We start from the raw sequence: 19,225 nt of genomic DNA on the forward strand, positions 1-19,225 counted from the left end.
ATGAGTTCTTTATATATTTTAGATGTTAACCCCTTGTCACATATGTCATTTACAAATATATTCTTCCATACTGTAGCGTGCCTTTTTGTTCTGTTGATGGTGTATTTTGCTGTACAGAGAAGATTTTTAGTTTGATGGAGTCCCATGTGTTCACTTTTGCTTTTGTTTCCCTTGCTTGAGGAGATGTGTTCAGGACAGTTTTGCCTATGTTGTCTTCTATGAGGTTTTATGGTTTCATGTCTTACCTTCAGGTCTTTGATCCATTTCGAGTTTACTTCTGTGTATGGGGATAGACAATAATCCAGTTTCATTCTCTTGCATGCAGCTGTCCACTTTTGCTAATACCAGTTGTTGAAGGGGCTATCATTTCCCCACTGTATGTCCATGGCTCTTTTATTATATATTAATTGACCATATGTGGTTGGGTTTATATCTGGGCTCTCTAGTCTGTTCCATTGGTCTATGGTCTTTTCTTGTGCGAGTACCAGATTGTCTTGATTACTGTGGCTGTATAGTAGAGCTTGAAGTCAGGGAGCATAATCCCCCCAGCTTTATTCTTCCTTCTCAGGATTGCTTTGGCTATTAGGGGTCTTTTTGTTCCATATGAATTTTAGAACTGTTTGCTCTAGTTCATTGAAAAATGCTGTTGGTATTTTGATAGCAAATGCATTGAATCTGTAGATTGCTTTAGGCAGAATGGCCATTTTGACAATATTAATTCTTCCTAACCATGAGCACGGGATGTGTTTCCATTTATTGGTATCTTCTTTAATTTCTCTCATGAGTGTCTTGTAGTTTTCAGGGCATAGGTCTTTCCCTTCCTTTGTTAGGTTTATACCTAGGTATTTTATCCTTTTTGATGCAACTATGAATGGAACTGTTTTCCTGATTTCTCTTTCTGCTAGTTCATATTAGTGTATAGGAATGCAACAGATTTCTGTGTATTAATTTTGTATCCTGCAACTTTGCTGAATTCAGATATTAGATCTAGTAGTTTAAGAGTGGATTCTTTAGGGTTTTTATGTACGATATCATGTCATCTGCAAACAGGGACAGTTTAACTTCTTCACCAATTTGGGTGCCTTTTATTTCTTTGTGTTGTCTGATTGCTATGGCTAAGACCTCCAGAACTATTTTGAAAAAAAGTGGAGAAAGTGGGCATCCTTGTCTTGTTCCTGATCTCACAGGAAAGGCCTTCACCTTTTCGCTGTTAAGAATTATGTTGGCTGTGGGTTTGTCATATGTGGCCTTTATAACATTGAGGTACTTGCTCTCTATACCCATATTGTTGAGAGTTTTTATCGTGAATGGATGTTGAATTTTGTTGAATGCTTTTTCAGCATCTATGGAGATGATCATGTGGTTTTTGTCCCTCTTTTTGTTGATGGTATATATTATACTGATTGAGTTTCAAATATTGTACCATCCTTGCATCACTGGAATAAATCCCACTTGGTCGTGATGTATGATCTTTTTGATAGGTTTTTAAAATTCAGTTTGCTAATACTTTGTTCAATATTTTTGCATATGTGTTCATTGGGGATATTAGTTTATAATTGTCTTTTTTTTGTGGTGGCTTTGCCTTATTTTGGTATTAGAGTGATGCTGGCCTCATAGAATGAGTTTGGAAGTACTCGATCCTCTTCTACTTTTTGGAATACTTTAAGAAGGATGGGTATTGGCTCCTCTTTAAATCTTTGATAAAATTCAGGCATCCGGGCCAGGGTTTTATTCTTAGTTTTTTGATCACCAGTTCAATGTCACTGCTAATAATTTGTCTGTTCAGATTTTCTGTTTCTTCCTGTGTTACTTAGTCTTGGAAGGTTGTATTTTTTTTAGAAAGTTGTCCATTTCTTCTAGGCTATCCAGTTTGTTGGCATATAATTTGTTGTAGTATTCTCTAATAATTCTTTGTATTTCTGTGGTGTCTATTGTGATTTTTCTTTTTTCATTTCTGATTCTGTTTATGTGTGCACACTCTTTTTTTCTCTTGATAAGTTTGGCTAGGGGTTTATCTATTTTGTTTCTTTTCTCAAAGTACCAGTCCCTGGTTTCATTGATTCTATTGATTTATTGTTGTCCACCTGCCTTTACAGAGCTCTATGAATTCTTTGACCCTCTAGCACCCCTCTTGCTACTGGGAAGTCATCCAAACTGCCAGCTTTTCTTTCGTCTCAGCAGGGCTGGTAGTGTGTCCCTGTTCTCTACAAGCAGCTGGAATCTAAGCTTCTCTGAGTGTTCAGTCCATCTTTCCTTTCCAGCTCCACTTACCTCCAGAGCACCATGTAATGGGGGTTCATGTTCCCAGAGCAGATCTCCAGGGCTAGGTGTTCAGGGATCCTGGACTTCTACTCCCTCTACTCTCTGCTCTTCCTCCTCCCATCAGTGGATTGGGTTGGGCAGGTCTTGGGTCCTTCCAGATTGCGGCTTTGCCACTTTACCCTTTTCTGTGGTGTCTTCTTTTCTACCCAGATGTAGGCAGTTTGTTCTGCGTCTCAGGTCGTTTTTGGGATTAGTTGTATTTGCTGTTTTTTTGTGTTCTTTGTGATTTTGGGAGGAGGTGTCTGCCTTGCTTCTTACACTGTCTTATTTTTCCCAGAATTCCCATGTGTCTTCTTAATTAACCTACCTGGCAAGGAGGTCCCCCAATAGTCAGTCTTTATTCACTAATTTTTCCCACTCTTCATTTGTTCATCTTAGGGAAGTGTATCTATTTATAAGTTTTTAATTATCGTCTCTTTGATTCCCAAAAAAGCATTTTAATCTTAGGTCTCTCAACATCCTCTTTATTCTTTTAAAAAAATTATTTGTCTATTGATACCCAGTCCACAGGTTTCCATAATTAACTTATCTTTCCAATGTAAACCAGTATTTTTCTTAAGTTCTTGGCTGCCATACTATTTCTGATATTCAGATCTCTAAATATTTCTCAATTCCTTAGACTTTATTCCAACAGTTAACAAGAACCACTGATTCCTTCTCTACATTTTCTCTCACATGTGCCTCTTCTTCCCTATTTCCATATACAAGATTATAAGGTATCCTCATGCAACTCTCTTCTTTTTCCTTTGTTTTTATTTTTCATTGTGGTTAAATATACATAACATAAAATTCACCATTTTAACCATGTTTAAGAGTATAGTTCTGTGGCACTAAGTATGTTCACAACAGTCATACCATCCATCTCCAGAGTTTTTTCCATATTCCAAAACTGAAAGTCTGTATCCATTAATTAGTAACACCTTATTACTTTTTCCTTTTAAAAACTCCTAGTTCTTTGTATTTCAACTCTTCCTACAGATCTACTAAAATAATCTTCTGCAAAGAAGATTATTTGCCTCTTCCTTGTCAAACATCTGATACTGCACTTCATTATTTATCAGACCAAAAGCAACAGTTATTCTTTGAATGTAGAATTTTTTCAAAAAATGTTGCTGATGGGGGTGTACCAACACTGATAGAAAAATCATTTTATTCAGACATATTCCTAACAAAAAAGAAATTCTGGATCAGGATATTTTTAAAAATCTGTGGTCAAAGTTCCAACAATAGAAATAAAAAGTTCCAAATGTTCCTAAGTTCCAATAATACTGTAATAGTATTGTAGTTGCTGTGCTTTCTAGAAAAAAATAGAGTACTGTATACTTCTAATTAACTGGAACATATACTTCTAAATAATAACTAATTGAGCATTAGTTAACCTAAAATTACTAACTAACTTTATCATATTTCACAGTTATAAGCTATTGATAGATGCTTACTGTTTTTAAAGCAAAAATAAAAATAAAAAATAAAAAACAGAAGAAACCCAACTCCAATAGTAATCGTTTCTGTTAATTAATTCCATTCATAAATGTGTTCAGTGATGGTTCAACTGTTTTCCCTTTTTCTATGCTTTTAATGGTGTTACTTCTCTAGAGAAATAACATACATATCAAATAATTTTGTGCACCATCCAGCAGAACACAATGCACATACTGCTAATTAAAGTTTTATATGAAAATAAAGACAGTGACATAATCCTAACAAAAGGAGGAAAACTATAAACTCATTTGGGTAATTCAAGTAAGCATTCACATTAAATGAGTATTCTTTCATTGAAACGAAGGCAGGAAAGCAAGAAGGAAGAATTAAGAAAACAAAAGGGAAGGGAGAACGTTCTCCAGTGGATAATTCATTGCTTCTAATACCTTATTGGGTCAATTCAGGAAACACTGTCAGTGTAGCTTATCAAAATGCTTAGAGGGTGCATAAGGGCCATAATGACTGTTAAAGCAAAGACTAAACTAAACAGTCACATAAGCTATTATGAGCGATTAATTAAACTGCACTCAGATGCAAACTTGGAGTCCTTCAAAAAAGTTTTTCCTGATTCACATTCTTCTGCTAATAATATTTCTGGACACTAGATGGCAATGAACTAAAGGTGTGAATGAAAGTAAAAACATACATGCAAGATGAATTAATATAGTTAGAAAAAGTAGATATGACTGCTTCAGTTCAAAACATGTATCAATTTTTGACAGCAGTGCTCTTACCTGGGAAGAGGTCTGTACATCTCATAAATATCTCCCAATAGATTAGTCCAAGTGCATACATGTCTACTTGTTTCAAAGCTGATTCACAGTCCCTCAGGTTCACAGCTCCTTCTAGAACTTCTGGTGCCATATATCTGATTGTACCAACCTGATAAATTAGAATGGTATTTTTCAGAAACAGAATGCAATATACTCTGAAAGGCATACATTAGATCAGAAGTTGTACATAAAGTTCATGTCAGCGATAACTATTGACTGTAAACATGTCACTGAACCTTTCAATACTTGATTTTTTACCTATGAAAGCTCTTCTTTCTTTAATTTTTTTTATTAAGGTATCACTGATATACATACACTCTTATGAAGGTTTCACATGAAAAACATTGTGGTTACTACATTCCACCAATATTATCAAGACGCCCTCATACCCCATTGATGTCCCTGTCCATCAGTGTAATAAGATGCCATGGAGTCAACTGCCTGTCTTCTCTGTGCTATACTGCCTTCCCCATGAACATCCCCCAAAAAACATGTGTAGCAGTCCCTCCAAAATACACCGTAGAGATGGTTTATGGGAGGTAAATTCCCTCAACTTTTGCTTCTCTGGAAATTGTTTAATCCCTTCTTCAAATTTAAATCATAATCTTACCAGGTAAAGTATTCTTGGTTCGAGACCCTTCTTTTTCATTGTACTGAATATCTGGCCTGTATGGTTTCTATTGAGAAGTCTGATGATAGCCTGATGGGTTTTCCTTTGTATGTGATCTTTTTTCTCTCTCTGGCTGCTTTTAATAGTCTGTCCTTATCCTTGATCTCTGCCATTTTAATTATTATATGTCTTAGTTTTGCCTTCCTTGGGTCCCTTGTGTTGGGAGATTTGTGCACCTTCATGGTCTGAGAGGCTATCTCCTTCCTCGGATTGGGGAAGTTTTCAGCAATTACCTCCTCAAAGACACTTTCTATCCCTTTTTCTCTCTCTTCTTCTTCTGGTACCCCTATAATGTGAATATTGTTCTGTCTGGATTGGTCACACAGTTCTCTCAATATTCTTTCATTTCTACAGATCCTTTTTTCTTTCTGTGCCTCAGCTTCTTTTTATTTATTTATTTATTTTATTTATTTTTTTGAGGGCATCTCTCATATTTATTGATCAAATGCTTGTTAACAACAATAAAATTCTGTATAGGGGAGTCAATGCTCAATGCACAATCATTAATCCATCTCAAGCCTAATTCTCGTCAGTCTCCAATCTTCTGAAGCATAACGAACAAGTTCTTACACGGTGAACGAATTCTTACATAGTGAATAAGTTCTTACATGGTGAACAGTACAAGTGTGCCTCAGCTTCTTTACATTCCTGTTCTCTGATTTCTATTTCACTTATGTCTTCTCTACTATATGTAATCTGCTTTTAAATCCCTCCATTGTATGTTTCATTTTGAATACTGTATTTCATAAATTTTGTATCTCATTCTTGAATTCCTCCCTGAGGTCTTGAATATTTTTCTGTAGCTCTGTGAGCACGTATATGATTTTTATTTTGAAATCTCTTTCAGGAAGTTTGGTTAATTCAGTTTCACTTGGCCCTCTTTCTGGTGTTTGTGGGATTTTGGTTTGAACCAGGTTCCTTTGACATTTCATGTTTGTAGGTGGTGCCCTCTACTTCCCAGAAGCTCTACTCTCTGGAGCTGCTCATCCCCTGGAGCAATGAGGGGTGGGGTTGAGGGGTCGCAGGTGAGCAGCACTGGTGCCTGCCAGGAGGAAAGAGCTCTTTCCTGCTTTTCAGCTGCAGTGTCTGCCTCCACTGCCAGGGCCAGTGGGTCAAGTGCACAGGGAGAAGCCTCTATACTATGCATTTGTATCTGCTGTAGGCAGTGCCGCCCTCTGGCTGGCCTGGTGCTATGGTGGTGGCAGCTGGTTTGTGGTCTGGTGCTGGCTAGGAGGAAGAAGTGGAGGCTGCGAATCATGGTGAGAGGTCTCATAACTGCACTGTCAGCCAGGGGGATGGAGTGCCTGAAGCTCCTGAAAAGTTCCCAACCTGCTTGGGTGAGTGCACCTGGACACTTTTGTCCATTTGTCTTTTCTCATGAGCAGCAAGCTCTGTGCTATCCTTGCCCCTTTAGCAGCCTTCTCGCTGTTAGGAAGTCTCTCAGTCTGCTCGCCTTTCTTTTTTCCCAGAGCAGCTGGTTGTGTGTACCTGTTCTCCACAAGCAGCTGGAATCTCAGACTCTCCAAATATTCTGCCTGTCTTAGCTTTCCAACCCCACTAATCTCCAGAGCACCATGTATGTAGGTTTGTGCTTCTAGAGCAGATCTCCAGGGCCGGGTGTTCAGCCGTCCCAGGCTTCCACCCCGTCCCTGCTCCATTTCTCTTCCTTCTGCCAGTGAGCTGGGGTGCAGGAAGGGCTTGGGTCCTGCCGGATCATGGGTTTGGTACTTTACCCTTTTCCGTGGGGGTCTGCTCTGTTCAGGTGTAGGCAGTCTGCTGTAGCCTTCTTTCTTGTTGCTCTTTCAGGATTAGTTTTATTTGCTATACTTTCATATTATATGTGGTTTTGGGGGAGGTTTCTGTCTCATGTCTCACACTGCCATTTTTACGCCAATCTCCATGAAAAGCTCTTCTTGAATAATTAAACTGTGGCAAATCCATCCTATTGAACACTATTTATCAATCAAAAAGAATGAGCTAGACCTTCCTATGAAGGTCAATGTAAAAAAAATCCATTAAGGTACAGTGTAAAACTATATGTACACCAGATAGTATTTTTTAAATTTCACAAATGTTTGTGTGTGTAAAGAGAGGAGGGAAGAGAGGGAAAAAAAGGGAAGGTGGGGAGGGAGAAAGGAGGAGAGACATGCATGTGAATGCAGAAAGTCAGGAATTATATGTTACACACTGTAGTAGTAATTATTGTTAAAAGGTAACTGTGCTATCTCAAACTTGATCATTATACTCTTACTTCAAAAATCAGTTCCTAAAAACTTCCCTCTAATGCTTGTCCAAGTTGAGTTGAAATGGTAATGACTTGCATAATGAATTAAGAAACGTTATGCAATGTTTTCTCTATTTCCTAATTTTGTAATTTCTAATATGCTATAACAGAGCATATGAGGATAACTGTCCTAGCAGTTAGTGGATCTTTAATTCAGTTCATTATGTTTTCAAAATGTATCAGTGTGATACCTTTTGTATACACTCACCTCACTTATGGCTGCATTATCTTCTTCCCCGGGGCGCACCAGTCTATTTCCAGTCAGCCTCATGGACAATCCAAAGTCACTAATAACACAGCTTCCATCATTCTTCACCAGGACATTTCTGCTGTTTAAATCTCGATGGGATATTGCAGGTTTATAATGATCTGTTGGATAATTTCAAATATTTATTAAATCCTAAGTAGAATTATTGGACACAAAATGAGTATGCAAGTAATATTGACTATATATAGAAGATAGTGTTATTTTTCTGCCCATTACTTTTCTAATAATAAAAAAGGAAATTAAGTCAAAATTTCAAATCACAAATCACTATTTTCACTGTATTTATATTTTGCAAAGTTACTCCTATTCCATGTATAATTAATTAAGCCTTAAATATTCAGCTGCAACTAATAGCCAACATGCTGTTGCTTCTAATTTTAACAAACATTTGTTTTTTTTCTCTTCATTTCTAGGGCAACAAAAGGAGGAAACAGAGAAAGGAATATCTGTATAAATAACAAAAAGAGTTAATTTGTCTAAAACAAGTATCAATGAAAAACTGACATTTATCCAAAAATTGTATATATATCTTACAAGGTCCTCCTATGTCTGAACAGATCAAACTTGGGACAGAACATTCCAGTTCAGCTTTGTTTAGCTATGTTTCTAAGCCCATCTCAGTTAATTAAAATCAAACTAGAATAAACTTTACAATGGACTGAGAGAACAAGTAGAGTAGATGGTATCTCTCAGCAAGATATGAAAACCTGTTTTCTGATTTTACTGAGAAGCAAAGCACTATTATACTCATTCTATTGTCTATCACCAGACTTCATGCTTCATAAAGACAGATAACATATTTTAGATGAAATACAAAAGGCTTGGCACACAGTAAATGCTTGCTGACTGAAAGAATGTATTTAACCTAATCCCTTCATCAAAAAATAATTTTTTCCTCTCTATAAGGAAAGCTTATATAAATCTTAAATAGTAAACAAAACCATAGCTCTTGAATTGAAAAAAAATTATAGCACAATTTCTATAATGTAAAATAACTCCCTAGATATTCAAAGAAATAGAGCAATCAGAACAAGTCAATAACTTTACTGAATGTTTATATTTATGTACAAATAAAATTAATATATTTGTTACTCTCATTAATAAGCATTAACTAGAATTTCACCAACAATTAAACTAAGTTAATCATTCCTTTCATATAATAAAAGTAGGGCAATAACACAACTGGCAATAGCACAACTGGAAGAAAAAGAGTAGTTACCAAGTTTCTTTATCTAAGAGTTGTTTTCTTTCTCATTTTCTCCCTTTCCCACTTCATGGTTCAGTTTTCCAAAGCTTGTACTAACATAGCTCACTCAACCCCTTAAAGAGCTAGCTGTATTTGTTATTCTGGATAAAACCACAACATAAGTTTACGTGGTATAATCTCAAGCTAATATTTACATGAAAATTTATAGAGACATTGGAAAATGTTTGTATACTAATACCAAATCAATACTTAAAGATCTCACACTTTAGGAAAACCATGCTAATAATGGGCAGGATGTTCAATGAATCAGTGTGACAGAGGGGAAAATAAGATAGTCCCTTCTGCTACTGCTAAAAGAGAAAAGAAAAATAAATAGAAGAAAACAGGAAAGGGAGGGAGTAAAGAAGGAAGGGAACAAGGGAAGAACAATGGAGAAGAAGAGAAGAAACAAAGACCCATTACCATGAAGAGAAAGCATAGAACTATAGACTACCCTTTTAATTTATTTTTTATTAAGGTATCATTGATAAACAATCTTATGAAGGTTTCACATGAGCAATATTGTGGTTACTACATTCACCCATATTACCGATTCCCCTAAACACACCCCACTGCAGTCACTGTCCATCAGCAGAGTAATATGGTATAGAGTCAATACTTGTAAAGATTGCCCTTTTGAGAATTCTTTTCCCCTTAAAGTTCCCCTATGTATTCACTTTAATCTTTTTATTGGGAGGCGGGGGTGCAGAGAAAAGGCAGAACATACAATGATTTTGCCCTGGGGAAGAAGCACTGCACTAGGCAAATATCTCGAAGGAAATTGGGATATATTATTTTAATTATGTTAAAAAATAAAACCAGAATGAAAAATAGTCTGTGAACATTTACACAGACACACACTCAGAGCAAAGAACCAAGGATGTACATAAATTAATCAATTGTAATTTTCTGGTTAGGTTTAAGCGACCTATATATATTCTTTCTCTGTTAGATTTGTGTGTGTGTGTGTGTGTGTGTGTGTGTGTGTGTGTGCGCGCGCGCATGGTAATAAAGTCACACTGATATTATCATTAGGAAAAAATTCATAGGGAGAACTAAGTAGAAATGAATAAACAGGTTTAACTCCTTACTCTGAAGCAAATACCAGCTAAATAAATAATAAAAGTATTTTTCCTTAGGACAAAATTTCTATGTTAAACAACAAAATTACTTCTGAAAATACTGGGAAGAATAGAATTTCTGAAGAACAAAAAGTGAAATGAAACTTTAACTGTTTTGACATAGTATACTGTATTTGGAATATTTTTAAAATAGGTAAAACCATAAATTCAAATATGTATTATACTTATTTTTTTTGCAGTAGCATATATATATTTGGTTTAAAAAAAGGTGAACTATTTAGTTTGAGAGTATCATCAACATTTAAATAACACTTATATTTGATGGCAATCATTATTTTCAGCTAATGCTTGACTTGATAACTTGCTGAATCATACAAGCCTTGAAAAAGGGGATTAGGATGGTATTTTAAATTCTGAGCTAACCCAACTCTTTAAAGGAGATAGAAAATATTTTAGAGTAAGGCAACACAGTCCAAATAGTTGATGTGCTAAAGCACTAAAATAAGTACATCAAATTGCTGACATGGGCAATAACATCGGTCAATTCTGTATTCAGGAAAAGCAAGAAGTCAAGATAAATGAACTAACTAATAAATTATTCAGAACAAATTATTTATTTATGAAGCAACAGCTAGAAAAGATGATCCACACTATTATACCATGGAACAAGGATCTAAGAAATTGATATATTAAGAATTCTCTTCACTAGAGGTCAGAGAAACTGAAAGAACAATGTGCTGAGCTACAACCTGACAAGAAAATGCTTTAAGGGATGAAAGTGTGAGAAAGCACAAGACAGATTTTCACAGCAAAGCTAATTTAGAGGTGCCTGTGATGTGAAGTATATTTTGAAACAAAGTGAGAATACAAATATATTAAGGAGATGCTTAGCAAAAATGTGCATAAAACCTGAAGAAAACTGTAGTTATGGCAAGGAATGCATCCACAGTTCTGAAACACTGGCAAAAACTGACTCATCATGTATTTTCCTCTTCCTACGTAGTAGCAGAACCCTGTATAATTTGAGGCAGTAATGAACCCAGACAAAAAAACCCTACAATATCTGTATTATCAGTACCCCTTGAGGCTAAGTGCAGTAACTAAGCATGAACTACGTTCTGGGAAAAAAAAACATAAACATAAGATGGGATTGCTGGAGGCAGAAGGAGGCAATTCCATCTACCTTTCCTTCCTTTTCCCTGCTGGTTAGAATATAGCATGGTGAACAATGAGGCGACCATAAAAATGTAAGACATCTAAAGAATAATGGAGGAGAAATATGACAGCCTGGGAATCTAATAATACAATGATGCTGCCAAACAAATTTTAGACTGTCTCTCTCTAGATTCCTACATGAGAAAGAAAAAGTTTCATTGTTATTGAAGCCTTTTATTTTTTTCCCTGACAGATTTGACCAAACCTAATTCTAGGTAAGAGAAGCTCTGACCTATAAAAAGATACATTTGGGTTTTATTTATCTATTTACGTATGTATTTTTCTGGTATTTCTATATTACTTTAGGTTTTTATTTTATTTTTTAAATTTAATTTAATTTCTTTTTTAAAAATTTTTTATTATTATTAAGGTAACATTTGGGTTTTATACTAAAGACCAACCAACCTATGGGATGAAGATCCATGTGATTCTAAAACTAAAGAAGTGATAATGCATTGTAGTTTATTTAAATAAACAAAATTAAAACGTACAAGGGAAATACAATACAGCCTAGCCAAGAGGCTCTTAAGTGAGGTCCACAGGTGGACTTCAAAAGACATGAGGACATTTAGAATAAAAAAGACCATTTTTAAAAGTATGTTCATATGTATATTTTTGCAAGGAAAGTGTTCAGAGCTTTAATCAAATTCTCAATGGGATCCATGACCCCTCTAGAGTCTTGAAGTTCTTTTTCTTATTCTTCCTGTTACATTCAAATGTATTTCCTCATGCCATATCTTTCAAAGTACTGGTTAATAATAAATCTATTATAATATAAAATATACTTACACATTGAAGATATGAGTAAAATTTCCCTTTGTGAATTTTGACCCCACAGAAGTGTCATTCATCTTTTTATTCATTGTCTTACCTCCTCGTGGTAATTCTGTATGAAGATAAGCCAGTCCTCTAGTCACAGAATGAGACAGACGGCAAGAGCTTACCCAGTCACTTGTATGGAGACTCAAATACTTGCAGAGAGATCCCTATATAGAAAGGAAAAAAATGGAATTAATTTACTTGAACATGAGGAGAGTAAGTTAGCAGCCTTATAAACGATTTGCATAAAGGATTAGTATTTAATGGAGATCTAGTCATTATCCATTTCTATTTCTCCAATATTAGGATTATGGTTATTTAATTTTAAGTGATTGATTTACCAAATTAAGATAGAAAAAACAGTCTTTTAGACCCTTTCTTTACACTGAGATAACCAGTACAAATAAAAATTATGCTGTCAAGGTTTACTAGGAAACAGAAGGCTTTTGTAAATACGTATGTGTCAGTGCTACTCAAAGTGCTCACCCACAAACTATTTATTACCAGTCTGGGATAAGGAGCTAGCACCACAATGAATGTCAATGAAAGCACTGCTTCCTTCATCAAGAAAGTCTTCCTGAGAGAGAGAGAGAGAGAGACAGAGAGACAGAGAGACAGAGAGAGACAAAGAGAAAGAGAGAGAGAGAGAGAGAGAGAGAGAGAGAGAGAGAGAATGAACTAACCAGTTAACTAGTGACTGAGCTGATTGACATTTTGTTTGATGTAAGGCCATTAATAACAAATTTGTAACCTAGCAAAGCTCTCTGTAACAGTGCTCCTCCTGAAAATCTAATTAACAGCTAATATAAATGTCAGTTTATTTTTTATGAAGAACTTACATTGGGATAATACTCCATCACAAGCAAATACTCCATGCGTCCATCTGCAGTGACTCTCTCATCTCCAACTATAAAGCGAGCAATGTTGTCATGTTCCATCAAAGGCACTCTGTAAATGTTCTTCTCATTGATAAAATTCTGACGGTTTGCAAAGGAAAACACTTTGACAGCAACTGGACGTTCATCTAAGGAACCTTTATACACTGCTCCGTATCGACCTCGGCCAATCAGCTGTAAATTTATTTTTAAAGAAGCAAGATTTTAATTCCTATCACAACTGAACAATCAAATTTACTAAGTAACAAAGATAAATCCATATGTAGTTTAAGTTACTCCATTATCAAAAAATTAATAACAATCTGCATCTAACATGGCTCAGAAAGTTCCTATCAGACCGAGTCCTCACAGAGATAACAACTGTAAACTCTGAACCAAATTTTAAAAAGAAATTTAAAAGTGCTGGAGAATGAACAAAAGGTAGTAGATTCTGAGGTAGTCAATAATTAGAAGAAACAAACGGCATAAGGCAGCCACTCATTTTTATAGCTTTTAGCCTGAGAACAGGCTGAAATTAGCACTGTGCAGTGAAGCTAAAACTGTCATAGAAAAATCCATAATCTTTCTGGCCCCAGGAACCAACCGACAGAACTTAGAACAACCAAAACTACTAGAAAGTGAGGGTAGAATCCTGGAAAAGATGGTCAGAGGGGGGAAAACCCAATGAATGGATGAGACACACCCCAGCTAAAGATAAAATAACTCAATTGAGATTTGAGCTTCCACCAATGAACAAGTTTTCAGTTAAGTCCAAAAAAGTTAATTCCCTATTAAAACAAGTAATGAGACTGAACAAACTTTAGAAGAATCCAACAGAACACAATACAACATTCACAATATCCAGGATACAATAAAAATTTACTTGATACACAAAGAACAAGCAAAATGTAACCCATTCTTTTCTTTTTTGCTTCTGAGAATTTCTCTCACTTTTTATAAAACAGGTTGGCAATTTACCATCATTTCTTCAAAGATATTTGTTATATTTCATTTACTATTTCTAGGCCAAAATTTAACAGACTGACTGTCCTGTAGAAAGGTTATACAAATACATAGTTAAATCAGCAATGTTTGGGAGTTGTTTCTTTTACTCAGTGCAGGATAAAATCCTGTGGTTTTAATTGGTATTTTTTTCAATTTCATATATTAGATATATTATTACACATTTATTAGCCACATTTACTTCTTTTGCAGCTTGGCAGTTCTTCTCTTTACTCCATTCTTTATGGATTGTTTATTTCATATTGATTTATACCAGCTCTTTATCAATTCTTTGTTTATGTGCTGAAATAGTTTACTGAATTTGGCTTTTAAAATGTTTTTGCTTTGCAATTTTCTTTATTCCCTTATCATTACATCCAGAAGATCACTCCATAGGTAGGATACACAGATTTTTCTCATTTCTTTTTACATTGCATAGTACTTCACTATGTGTTCATTCAACCAGATTTCTATGAATGGACATCTGTGTTTAGTTTTTTACTTCTACAATAGGTGCCACATTGCATGTTATTTTGTACTTTTTCCCAAACATTGTTAGGAATTTCTGGGTAAAAAGTTAAAAGCGTATGTAACTTTACTAGATAGTGCCAATTTCTTTCTGAGGCATTAAAACCATTTTGCATTGCCAATGGTAACGTATGACAGTGCCTCACTTCCTACAGCTTTGACAACAGGTATGTTGTAATTGTTTAACTTAAGTATAGCTGGTACACAATATGATATTAGTTTGATGTATACAACACAGTGGTTCAACAGCTACCCACACTATTAAATCCTCACCCCAACCAACTACTGCAGTTACTATCAACAGAAAGATGTTACAGAATCATTGGTATATTTTCCATGCTTGTAAGTCCAGAGAGAGGAAATCCCGGGGCAAAATTCCCCTAAACAGCAAAATCAGTCAAAGGGAGAAATAAAGTTTAAAACCCGTTTATTGCTCACAAACTGCAGTGCCAGGCCATCTTTCTTTGCTCCAGCAGCAACCACACCGGCCCTCCCCCTCACCTCTCAGGTACAGATAAGCCCTCTGTTGCCCAGTTATCACCCATTGATATGGAGATGAACTTCTCCACCCCTGAGGAAAGATGCAGATGCACTAAAGCCATACTTCTTTCCATTCTGAACGCCTACTGATATGCAGGTATACTAAAGCCAGGCGAAATATTCTGGAAATGCTACAATTTTACCCACGATACTGTACTACAATCCCTGTGACCAACTTATACTATGACTGAGAATTTTGTGTCCCTTTATTCCCCTCAACCTCCCCACCAGCCGATCCCAACCCTTCCTGCACAGTAACCACCAGTCACTTTGCATTATCTATGAGTATATTACTATTTTGTTCTTTTTGTTTTGTTTTGGTTTTGGTCCACAAATAAGTGAAATCATATGGTACTTGTCTTTCTCCACCTGGCTTATTTCACTTAGCCTAATACTCTCTAGGTCTATCCATGTTGTCACAAATGGCAGAATTTCTTTTTTATGGCTGAATAATATTCCATTGTATATACATACCACTTCTTTACCCATTCATCTATTGATGGACACTTAGGTTGCTTCCATATCTTAGCTATATAAATAACATGGTGATAAACATAGGGGTGTATATGTCTTTTCTTTTTATTAAGTATTGATATATAATCTTACGAAGATATCACATGAAAAACACTGTGGTTACTACATTCACCCATATTATCAAGTCCCCCCAAATGCCATTGCAGTCACTGTTCATCAGTGTAGTAAAATGCCACAGAGTCACAACTGTCTTCTCTGTGCTACACTGTCATCCCTGTGACCCCCACCACACACACCATGTGTACTAATCACAATACCCCTCAATCCCCTTCTCCCTCCCTTCCCACCTGCCCTTCCCCACCCCTCCCCTTTGGTAAATGCTAGTCCCTTCTTGGAGTCTCTGAGTCTGCTGCTATATTGTTCCTTCAGTTTTGCTATGTTTTTATACTCTATAAATGAGGGAAGTCATTTGGTACTTGTCTTTCTCCACCTGGCTTATTTCACTGAGCATAATACCCTCTAGCTCCATCCATGTTGTGGGGTGCATGTGTCTTTCTGAATCAGGTATTTTGTTTTCTTTGAGTAAATTCCTAGAAGTAAAATTAATGAATTTTCTATTTTTAGTTTTTTGAGGAACCTCCATATTGCTTTCCACAATGGTTGTACCAATTTACATTCCACCAACAGTGCAGGGGTTTTTCACATCCTTGCCAGCATTTACTATTTCTTGTCTTTTGGAAAATGGGCATCCTAACTGTTATGAGGTAACATCTCATTGGTTTTAATTTGCGTTTCCCTGATGATTAGCAGTGTGGAGTATCTTTTCATGTGCCTGTTTGCCATCTAAATTTCTTCTTTGGAGAAGTGTCTGTTCAGGTCCTCCACCCATTTTTTAATAGGGCTATTTGATTTTTTGGTGTTGATGTGTGTGAGTTCTTCATATATTTTGGAAGTTAACCCCTTATCAGATGAGTCTTTTATGAATATATTCCTCAATATTGTACAGTGCCTTTTTGTTCTGCTGATGGTGTCCTGTACTGTAGAGAACCTTAAATAACTTTGATATAGTCCCACTTGTTCATTTTTAATTTTGTTTCCCTTACCTGGGGAATGTGTCCAGAAAAAACTGCTCATGCTTATGTTCAATAGACTTTTGCCTATGTTTTTGTCTAAGAGTATTATGGTTTCATGTTTACATTCAGGTCTTTGATCCATTTTGAGTTTACTTTAGTGTATGGAATTAGACAATAACCTGGTTTCATTCTCTTGCATGCAGCTGTCCAGTTTTGCCAACACCAGTTATTGAAGGGACTGTCTTTACCCTGCTGTTTATTCATGGCTCCATTATTATATGTTAGTTGACCATATATGCATAGGTTTTATCTGGGCTCTCTATTCTGTTCCATTGATCTCTGTGTCTGTTCTTTGGCTAGTACCTTACTGTTTTGAGTACTATAGCTTTGTAGTAGAGCTTGAAGTCAGGGAGCGGAATACACCCAGCTTTGTTCTTTTTTCACAGGATGGCTTTGGCAATCAGGGGTCTTTTGTGGTTCCATATGAATTTTAGGATTACTTGCTCTAGTTCATTGAAAAATGCCATTTATATCTGATAGGGATTGCACTGAATCTGTAAATTACTTTGGGCAGGATGGCCCTTTTCACAATATTCATTCTTTCTATCCGTGAGCATGGGATAGATTTCCATTTATTGGTATCTTCTTTAATTTCTCTCATGAGTGTTTTGTAGTTTTCAGAGTACAGGTCTTTCACCTCCTTGATTAGGTTTATTCCTAGGTATTTTATTATTTTTGATGCAATTGTAAATGGAGTTGTTTTTCTGATTTCTCTTTCGACTAGTCTGTTGTTAGTATATATAACGAAAAGATATCTGTGTATTAATTTTGTATCCTGCAACTTTGTTCAATCCTATTTTTAGTTCTAATAGTTTTTTTGGTGGAGTCTTTAGGGTTTTCTATATATAGTACATGTCATCTGCAAATAGTGACAGTTTTAACTCCTTCCTTACCAATTTGGATGCCTTTTATTTATTTATGTTGTCTGATTGCCACGGCTAGGAACTCCAGTACTATATTGAATAAAAATGGTGAAAGTGGACTTCCTTGTCTTGTTCTGATCTTAGAGGAAAAGCTTTCAGCTTTTTGCCATTGAATATGATACTAGCTGTGAGCTTGTTGTAATATGGTCTTTATCATGTTGAGGTATATTTCCTCCATATCCATTTGGCAGAAAGTTTATAATCATGAAGGGATGTTTAATTTTCTCAAATGCTTTTTCAGCATCTACTGAGATCATCATATGGTTTTTATCCCCCCTTTTGTTAATGTGGTATATCACATTGATTGATTTACAAATATTGTACCATCTTTGCATTCCTGGAATAAATCCCAGTTGGTCATAATGGATGAACTTTTTGATGTATTTTTGAATTTGGTTTGCTAACATTTTGTTGAGGTGAATTCGGTTTTTAACTTTGTTTATCTCCCAAATGGAAGGTTCTTCAAATGTTTTATGCAATCAAATCTACTATATATATTATTTAAGGGCTCTATGGTTTGGAGATCATAGCTTATTTATCCTAATAAAGATAATGAAAACACTCATCATGGTAAGACTTTTAACATAGGTTCTGAGATGTTACCAAATGAATGTTAACTTCTGTGGAATGTATAATACTTCTATATACCTATACAAATATGTAATGTGTGTACAAAGAATATTTATTTGGCATTTGTCATAGATTTCTTGCCTTGCACATTTTCAGAATTTCACATATTCTTTATTCCCTTATTCTATTTCAGGCTGTACTCATATATCATCTCCTTTCTAAATATACTTTCCATCATCTCCTTTGCAAGGATATTTTAATAAACTACTTTCAACACAGCACTTAGCGGAAATACTATAGATTCAACTGTTTACATACTTGCAGACTCTCTCCAACTAGAATATAAGCATCAGAGGGATAACCTTATTGCTCATCTATATTCTCAGTGCCTAGAACAGGCCTTGACACAAAACTGATAGTTAATAAATCACTGCGGATTAAATGAATGCATGATTTAGTGAGTGAGTAAAATCACTGCCTCATATACATACCATGAGGGTGGAAGAGCAGCCCATAATCTAAGAGCAGTCTTACCTCCAAGAGTTTCAGATTATCAAGGTCAAGGGAGGGCTCTGATGCTGCCGCCTCCATCATGTTCATACTGTGAAGACCTTGCTTACGGTCTCCTGTAGGAACAGGAAAAAGTTACTCATGTGTTTTTCTCTTAAAATAAAGGCCATGATAATACCTTTTATTACTTTACAGTTCAAAAGAAGAACTACACAATGGCAGGCAGCAAGAATTATACCCAATGTCAACGGGGGTCAATCTATTTACTAAACTAGGAATCACCTATAAAATGAAGATAAATGATGAGTAACATCAAGCTGAAATCTGTGAGATGGTTCCAGCAATAGACCAGTTTAAGACCCTAAGAAATACTGTGGAAACATTAAGGAATTTATTAAATCTATTCAAATGAAAGAAAGAATGGGTGCTGGTTTCCTAAAAAACTCATCAAGTCCAAAGTTTATTAGAATCAACAAGATATTTGATGACACTGAGGAATTACACTTTCA

General features: G+C 35.6%; 1 protein-coding gene across 2 annotated transcripts in view; it reads right to left on the minus strand.

Annotated features, from left to right (window-relative positions):
- Nucleotides 1-19,225, minus strand: part of BMPR2 (bone morphogenetic protein receptor type 2) — a 238,261-nt gene that overhangs the window by 35,091 nt on the left and 183,945 nt on the right. For both annotated transcript variants that reach the window (XM_037009188.2, XM_037009187.2), the window contains exons 5-9: nucleotides 18,741-18,832; nucleotides 13,001-13,231; nucleotides 12,214-12,328; nucleotides 7,740-7,900; nucleotides 4,539-4,686 (exon numbers count right to left, since the gene is read on the minus strand). In XM_037009188.2, coding sequence (XP_036865083.1) covers nucleotides 4,539-4,686; nucleotides 7,740-7,900; nucleotides 12,214-12,328; nucleotides 13,001-13,231; nucleotides 18,741-18,832 — 747 coding nt within the window. The remainder of the gene's footprint in view (nucleotides 1-4,538; nucleotides 4,687-7,739; nucleotides 7,901-12,213; nucleotides 12,329-13,000; nucleotides 13,232-18,740; nucleotides 18,833-19,225) is intronic.

Source organism: Manis javanica, chromosome 12 (genome assembly GCF_040802235.1).
Source record: "Manis javanica isolate MJ-LG chromosome 12, MJ_LKY, whole genome shotgun sequence".
In the NCBI taxonomy this organism is placed as follows: Eukaryota; Metazoa; Chordata; class Mammalia; order Pholidota; family Manidae; genus Manis; species Manis javanica.